We start from the raw sequence: 8,559 nt of genomic DNA, 5'->3' as shown, positions 1-8,559 counted from the left end.
CCGTGGCTGAGGAACGAGAGATGTTTAAGCGGCAGGCGGCCGAGGATTGGGAGACCATCCTCGTACATAGAGCTAGAGAGCTGCGACCAGGTACAACGAAGATGATCTATACCCAGACTCCTACTTGACTGCCCTTACATCTGACATGCTCAACGTTTTAACTGCCTTTACTCCTAATTTCTCTCCCTAATCCTACTAGCCAAGTCTATTTGCTATACATCACCATAATCATACCTCTATAATCTTAATATAATTCAATTTTCTAAACTTATCAATAACATTCATTCTAACCATAATCCTAACTTTACATTACTCCTGACCTTATCCACCATCCTAATGTCTAAGGCTAATTTCTAATCTTAATCTTAATCCCATTCTTAAAGCTAATTTCAAACACTGACGCTAACCCTCTTTCTAACCAAAATCTATAAGCATAGGTTTTAACTATAAGCGTGAACCTAGCCATAACCCAGATTTACAAGTCTAATTTCTAACCATAACCCTAACCCTAATCTGTAATTTCTGTCACGGAATCTCGAGTACTCTAGACGGATATACTACGCTGCTGATGAGACCGTGAAAATGATCGTGCTGTTACAGGTGGACGGCTGGTGATAGCTCTTTTGGCCACGGATAAAGATAAGCAGTACACGGGAAACACGAAACGTATTAAGTGCAATGGCTACAACCTTTTGTCAAAACAGTGCCGCGAATTGGTGAATAAAGGCGTTATTACTAAGGTATTTCCCATCGAAATAATACATAAGATAGGCTAATAATATTTAATCGAGTCTTTTGGACACCGAAAGTTTCTAGATAAATATTCGAATAATATCTCCAGCACAACCTAGGCTCTCCTTGCCACTACACTAAGACGTAGATTTGGACTTTTCTTATAACCAATATGTACATATTTATCCTGTGTTGCGCTTTCAGGAAGAGTTTCAGAACATGAACATCAACGCTTACTATCGCACAGAGGAAGAACTGAAGGAGCCTCTGATCAATGTCGATTCTCCTGTTTATAAGCTTGGCCTCCGCCTGGTATCGATTGAAGTAAAGCAAGTCAACTGCTACTTCCACGATAGATGGGTTGAAAGCGGCAATGATGGTTAGTAAATGCACATTAGTTTAACATTTATGTACTGAGCAGGTGTATAAGCTATAAATGACGATGTGTAGCTATGTAATGCGGTGAGGCAACATTATTTTAGAGCCGGGTGTAGGCGACAGCAGTCGCTGAGAAAAGTGTCTGATCTCTTACAAGGTCCATCACACCCGACGCCTATTCGATAGACATCGCATAAGCTGTTCTTCATTAGTACATGGTTCCTTGCTTCTCCCTTACATTTTCCCCATCCTCAGAGTCCTTATGATCCCTTTTCGTATTTGCTATAGATATGATACATCATAAAACCCAGCCTATGTTCTACATAAATATCGGTCTCTCTTGCCTGCTCTCTGGGTGTGTTGTCGTTTCCTACTGGCTACAGGTCGTTTAGTTTGTCTCTTTTAGAGCTATAGTGGAAGTTTTTTATTCTCCGACTTAAGTAAACCCCCTGAATTGATTCATTTGAATTTGACTCATTGGTTGTAACAACCATACAATGCATCTTAAACTTTGACTTTTGCCTCGGAGAAGCTATGCTACCTTGGTGTTTGTACCATTTTGCTGCCCCCAGGTGGTCACCCCTTCTTCCCATCGAAGTTGACAATTGTCAGAAATTGCTTTGCCCCCATATTATCTTTCTTTCCCGTGGATAGGTCCCGCAGTTTGTCCGAGCATGGGCTACACCGCCATGGCACATTATGGTCACGATTGGCTTGATCAGGAAAAGTAGGGGATTTTCTACACCCAGTCGCAGCATGGCTGGCTAGCAGTCAGGCGGGTCTTTATTGCTGATGTTTGCATGGTTACTGCCAGCCTGCTCTGTTTAGCTGTCTACGACCACTCACGGTCTTCCTTCTCCGCAAATTATTAACCTACACTCATATCTCGGCCTATGATCCCTTTTCGTATTTGCTATAGATATGATACATCATACAAGCCCAGCCTATGTTCTACATATATATCGGTCTCTCTTGCCTGCTCTCTGGCTGTGTTGTGGTTTCCTACTGGCTACAGGCCATTTAGTTTGTCTTTTTTAGAGCTATAGTGGAGGTTGTCCATTCTCCGACTTAGGTAACCCCCCTGAATTGATTTATTTGAATTTGACTCATTGGTTGTAACAACTATGCAATGCATCTTAAACTTTGACTTTTGCCTCGGAGAAGCTATGCTAGTATGCTACCTTGGTGTTTGTACCATTTTGCTGCCCCTTCTTTCCCTCGAAGTTGACAATTGTCAGAAATTGCCTTGCCCCCATATTCTCTTTCTTCCCCGTGGATAGGTCCCGCAGTTTGTCCGAGCATGGGCTACACCGCCATGGTACAATATGGTCACGATTGGCTTGATCAGAAAAAGTAGGGGATTTTCTGCACCCAGTCGCAGCATGGCCGGCTAGCAATCAGGCGGGTCTTTATTGCTGATGTTTGCATGATTACTGCCAGACTGCTCTGTTTAGCTGTCTACGACCACTCGCGGTCTTCCTTCTCCGCTAATTCTTGACCTACACTCATATCTCGGCCGTCTGGGTGTACACTTCCAAGCACAAGTTCCCAGGCATAATAGTCGACTCTATTTGTCAGGGATGCACTAATGAAACAGGAACGCTCTAGTAACTAGAGTCTGTTCCAGTGGTACTAATATGACTTCTCCTCCTGTAAAGTATCAACAATATTGGCATAATTGGTATTCCCACACCAACTACCTTGGCATAAATTATCCTGGCAAAAGTGAGGTCAGGCATCTGTGATTCCTAAATCTGGATCAAGCTTCACTGGGAAGAGTCAGAGGTTTCCCCAGGAGGCTCAGGCTGGTCTAGCGATGGTCTTCCAGACCAACGTCAGCTTACCTGTTAGACATGCTTCATCAGCATGTCCGCACAATCCCACTTACATATCATACACGCTGCCACAACTCTCACGTCTCTTTCCACCTATAGGTGGTGTCTACCCAGGACACGTTAGTTAGGAGGCCCGACACTGTTGCAAACTCAGCAGCTGAGTATGGGTGGGTGTTTCTATCCATTAATAGTCTTCTACTGCAATCATCTTCTGTCCATGTGGTGTATCATAGTCCTGATACACACATATTTACATGATGTTTTATCGTACTGCAATAAATCGTTATAAATCGACGCCGCTACAGACAAAATGACGAGATAAATAATTCCTACCTGATGTGTATAGTATTTATCGTGTGCAACAGTTTTTGTTTGCTTTTTAGATGTAAAGACGTGAATGCTAATCATTTTATTTAACTGCCAGGTGACATTGCTGAGGCTCGTGCTCNCAGTGAGCGGCGAGTCAGCAGCAGGCGAGTCAGTCAGCAGCAGCCACCAGCGAGCACATACATGTTACATGCTCGCGGAGCTATGCACTCTCCGTGAGTGCCCTCTGTCTAGTTAGTACATGGTTCCCTGATTCTCCCTTACATTTTCCTCATCCTCAGAGTCCTTATGATCCCTTTTCGTATTTGCTATAGATATGATACATCATAAAACCCAGCCTATGTTCTACATATATATCGGTCTCTCTTGCCTGCTCTCTGGCTGTGTTGTCGTTTCCTACTGGCTACAGGCCGTTTAGTTTGTCTCCTTTAGAGCTATAGTGGAGGTTGTCCATTCTTCGACAAAAGTAAACCCCCTGAATTGATTCATTTGAATTTGACTAATTGGTTGTAACAACCATACATACAATGCATCTAAAACTTTGACTTTTGCCTCGGAGAAGCTATGCTACTTTGGTGTTTTTACCATTTTGCTGTCCCAGGTCGTCACCCCTTCTTCCCCTCGAAGTTGACAATTATCAGAAATTACCTTGCCCCCATATTATCTTTCTTCCCCGTGGATAGGTCCCGCAGTTTGTCCGAGCATGGGCTACACCGCCATGGCACATTATGGTCACGATTGGCTTGATCAGGAAAAGTAGGGGATTTCCTGCACCCAGTCGCAGCATGGCTGGCTAGCAGTCAGGCGGGTCTTTATTGCTGATGTTTGCATGGTTACTGCCAGCCTGCTCTGTTTAGCTGTCTACGACCATTCACGGTCTTCCTTCTCCGCTAATTCTTAACCTACACTCATATCTCGGCCGTCTGGGTGTATACTCCCAAGCACAAGTTCCCAGACATAATAGTCGACTCTATTTGTCAGGGATGCACTAATGAAACAGGAACGCTCTAGTAACTAGAAGTATGTTCCAGTGGTACTAATATGACTTCTCATCGTGTAAAGTATCAACAATATTTTGGCATAATTGATATTCCCACGCGAACTACCTTGGCATAAATTATCCTAGCAAAAGTGAGGTCAGGCATCTGTGATTCCTAAATCTGGGTCAAGCTTCACTGGGAAGAGTCAGAGATTTTCCTAGGAGGCTCAGGCTGGTCTAGCAATGGTCTTCCAGGCCAACGTCAGCTTATCCGTTTAACATGCTTTATCAGCATGTCCGCACAATCCCACTTACATATCATACATGCCCCGCTGCACACCTCTCACATCTCTTTCCACCTATAGGTGGTGTCTACCCAGGACACGTTAGTTAGGATGCCTGACACTGTTGCAAACTCAGCAGCTGAGTATGGGTGGGTGTTTTTATCCATTAATAGTCTTCTACTGCAGTCATCTTCTGTCCATGTGGTGCATCATCATAATCCTGATACACACATATTTATATGATGTTTTATCGTACTGCAATAAATCGTTATAAATCAACGCCGCTACAGACAAAATGACGAGATAAATAATTCCTACCTGATGTGTATAGTATTTATCGTGTGCAACAGTTTTTGTTTGCGTTTTAGATATAAAAGACGTGAATGCTAACCATTTTATTTAACTGCCAGGTGACATTGCTGAGGCCCGTGCTCACGCGAAGTCGTATGTTAGTTCGTTTCGCATTTGGGCGCACAGCGAATTGCTTCACGGTCTATCCGATAGCCGTTCACCCGAGGAGAAGGCAAATATCCTCGACGCCTTCTTCCAGAGTTTTGAGGATGCAGTGGCAGAGAATCCGCGAGACCATGGCAAGGATTATATTGTTGCTTATGTTCATATGAGAAAACTGGAATGATATTTTAGTAGATTTGAACACATGCAATTTGGTGTTTAATGGGGAATTGAAGCGCGTCATGTAGTTAACCAACAGTAAAATCATGTAATAATCTTCACTATATGTGGTGGATCAAAACTCGGGGGTCTAAACACAAAAGTGTAAACTTACATAAATAACAAATAAATAAATAAAACTCAACATAAGAATGCTGCGAATTGTGTAGGCCCTACGTGATAAATTAATTATCTATTGCGTGACGCTGCTCTCTTTCGTGACAATGCGGTCCTTTACCAACTCATGTTCTTGACACCTTTGTGCTCTCACCGCGTGTCATCATTGGGCTACTGATCAATCCCAGATTGGTTTTCACTTGATAGTAATCATCACGTGACCACACTAGCATCTCCACATGGATGCTTTTCATGGCAAAATCAACAACACAATAGCATCAATAATCTAATCTAAATTATTTCGCTCCGCTCATGCACTATGCTCGCAATCACTGACATTAGCCGGCACTAAAATTGTTCTGCCTACAACCCGCATCATAATTGTCAGCATGATCATACATGCAGATTGCGAAGGGAGCGAGTGAAGCCAATGAGATTCGAACCACAATTTTGCTTGCGTTTCCTCCACACCGGTGAATGAAGCAGTGAATGTCATATTTCCCCGTCCCTTGCCTGAGCTGCGCCCCTCTGCTTTGATCTGCTGCTACGCTCGTTCTATTACGTACATCAGCTGCATCTGACTATTCACCCGGCAAATGGACTCAAGGTCAACAAGAATATTAATTTATGATGGTCGTTGCCACCAGGACATGCCTTCCCCATGCGTTGGGGAAATATGGCGCTATCCAATACTTACATAAAGTGCCCAATGGGAATATAGGAAGAGTGGTTAGTTTCATAGTGAGCAATCTACAAATAATCATAACTGATACACTAATTTAAATTAATTTAAAAAACAACTCTGAGTTTAATCTCAACAATAATTATGCGTAAAATCATCATCTGATCACATCGTACAGCGCACAGTAAGCGCCTTCCCTTTGAGTTACTGCTGTTTGACATTTTACCGTAATTTTCACCAATTGTAGCTACGCTGGTCGGCGCCGGTCGGTAATAGCCGGCTCTGGTGTTGGCCGACCGGCACGCAGCTTTAAATAACATCCTTCCGACCCGCCCAAAAATGATTGAGTTTGTGTAAAATTACCTTCAGTATTAGAGGTAAGCATTATGGAACGTTAGAAACGTTTACTTTCAATGCTAGCTTATTGTATAAACTAACATTTCATGTACTAGTAGTCATTTCAATAAAGTACTAGAATTAATTACTGCACGATGTACTTTCCAGCGATATGAGAGGCGTTTACTAACATTTTGACCATCCGGAGGAATAAAAACTTATTTCATTAATGTCAACAACAAAGACTTTCACTAGGAAAGGAACACACCTGTGTTTATAGGAACGTTCTCAATTTGGTACATTTCAAGATTTCAGATTTTAAGATCAATTTGTATTTGTTTTCTCTTCGTGTAACATTTTCAGTAGATTTCATAACACCCAGTAAACGCATGTGCTTATGCTATATGTGCATGGTCCGTAATTGAACACTTTATACCCCTTTGTATGATGTGTTGAAAAGAATTAGGATCTAAGGTCTACAACTCCGTGTTTGGTGAGAACTGTGTAATGGGCTTAGTCTATAATAATCCGGAGTAACAGGATTTAAACAAATTACTCTTCGCTTAATTTCTGCTTACAATTTGGAGGAAATATACACGCCATGCACATCGCAGATGAGAGTGATTTTTTTAAACTTGATATCAAAGCCACTGAAACTATTTTCACGGAATAACTCCCGCGCTGGTCGGCCATGATATTGACATCTAGTATTGNTAAAATGATTAGCATTCACGTCTTTACATCTAAAAAAACAGACAAAAACTGTTGCACACGATAAATACTATACACATCAGGTAGGAATTATTTATCTCGTCATTGTGTCTGTAGCGGCGTCGATTTATAACGATTTATTGCAGTACGATAAAACATCATGTAAATATGTGTGTATCAGGATTATGATGATGCACCACATGGACAGAAGATGATTGCAGTAGAAGACTATTAATGGATAGAAACACCCACCCATACTCAGCTGCTGAGTTTGCAACAGTGTCGGGCCTCCTAACTAACGTGTCCTGGGTAGACACCACCTATAGGTGGAAAGAGACGTGAGAGGTGTGGCAGCGTGTATGATATGTAAGTGGGATTGTGCGGACATGCTGATGAAGCATGTTAAACAGGTAAGCTGACGTTGGTCTGGAAGACCATCGCTAGACCAGCCTGAGCCTCCTGGGTAAACCTCTGAGGGATGTCTGACCTCACTTTTGCCAGGATAATTTATGCCAAGGTAGTTGGTGTGGGAATACCAATTATGCCAAAATATTGTTGCTACTTTACAGGAGGAGAAGTCATATTAGTACCACTGGAACAGACTCTAGTTACTAGAGCGTTCCTGTTTCATTAGTGCATCCCTGACGAATAGAGTCGACTATTATGCCTGGGAAATTGTGCTTGGGAGTATACACCCAGACGGCCGAGATATGAGTGTAGGTTAATAATTTGCGGAGAAGGAAGACCGTGAGTGGTCGTAGACAGCTAAACAGAGCAGGCTGGCAGTAACCATGCAAACATCAGCAATAAAGACCCGCCTGACTGCTAGCCAGCCATGCTGCGACTGGGTGCAGGAAATCCCCTACTTTTCCTGATCAAGCCAATCGTGGCCATAATGTGCCATGGCGGTGTAGCCCATGCTCGGACAAACTGCGGGACCTATCCACGAGGAAGAAAGATAATATGGGGGCAAGGCAATTTCTGACAATTGTCAACTTCGAGGGGAAGAAGGGGTGACCACCTGGGGCAGCAAAATGGTACAACCACCAAGGTAGCATATCTTCTCCGAGGCAAAAGTCAAAGTTTAAGATGCATTGCATGGTTGTTACAACCAATGAGTCAAATTCAAATGAATCAATTCAGGGGGTTTACTTAAGTCGGAGAATGGACAACCTCCACTATAGCTCTGAACGAGACAAACTAAACGGCCTGTAGCCAGTAGGAAACGACAACACACCCAGAGAGCAGGCAAGAGAGACCGATATATATGTAGAACATAGGCTGGCCTTGTATGATGTCTCATATCTATAGCAAATACGAAAAAGGATCATAAGGACTCTGAGGATGGGGAAAATGTAAGGGAGAAGCAGGGAACCATGTACTAATGAAGAACAGCTTATGCGATGTCTATCGAATGGGCGTCGGGTGTGATGGACCTTGTAAGAGATCAGACACTTTTCTCAGCGACTGCTGTCGCCTACACCCGGCTCTAAAATCCTTTTGCCT

At 42.9% G+C, this 8,559-nt stretch overlaps 1 protein-coding gene across 1 annotated transcript; it reads left to right on the top strand.

Annotated features, from left to right (window-relative positions):
• Positions 1-9: 9 nt before the first annotated feature.
• On the top strand, positions 10-3,396 carry LOC106818993 (the record flags this gene model as incomplete). The annotated part of the gene is made up of 4 exons (XM_014823655.1): positions 10-90; positions 601-740; positions 937-1,111; positions 3,370-3,396. Coding segments are annotated over exons 1-4 (412 nt in total), but the record flags the coding sequence as incomplete, so codon positions are not given.
• Positions 3,397-8,559: the final 5,163 nt, after the last annotated feature.

Source organism: Priapulus caudatus, unplaced genomic scaffold (genome assembly GCF_000485595.1).
Source record: "Priapulus caudatus unplaced genomic scaffold, Priapulus_caudatus-5.0.1 Scaffold2722, whole genome shotgun sequence".
NCBI lineage: Eukaryota > Metazoa > Priapulida > Priapulimorpha > Priapulimorphida > Priapulidae > Priapulus > Priapulus caudatus.
Note: the sequence above shows the minus strand (reverse complement) of the source record. Positions and strands in the feature narration are given on the sequence as shown.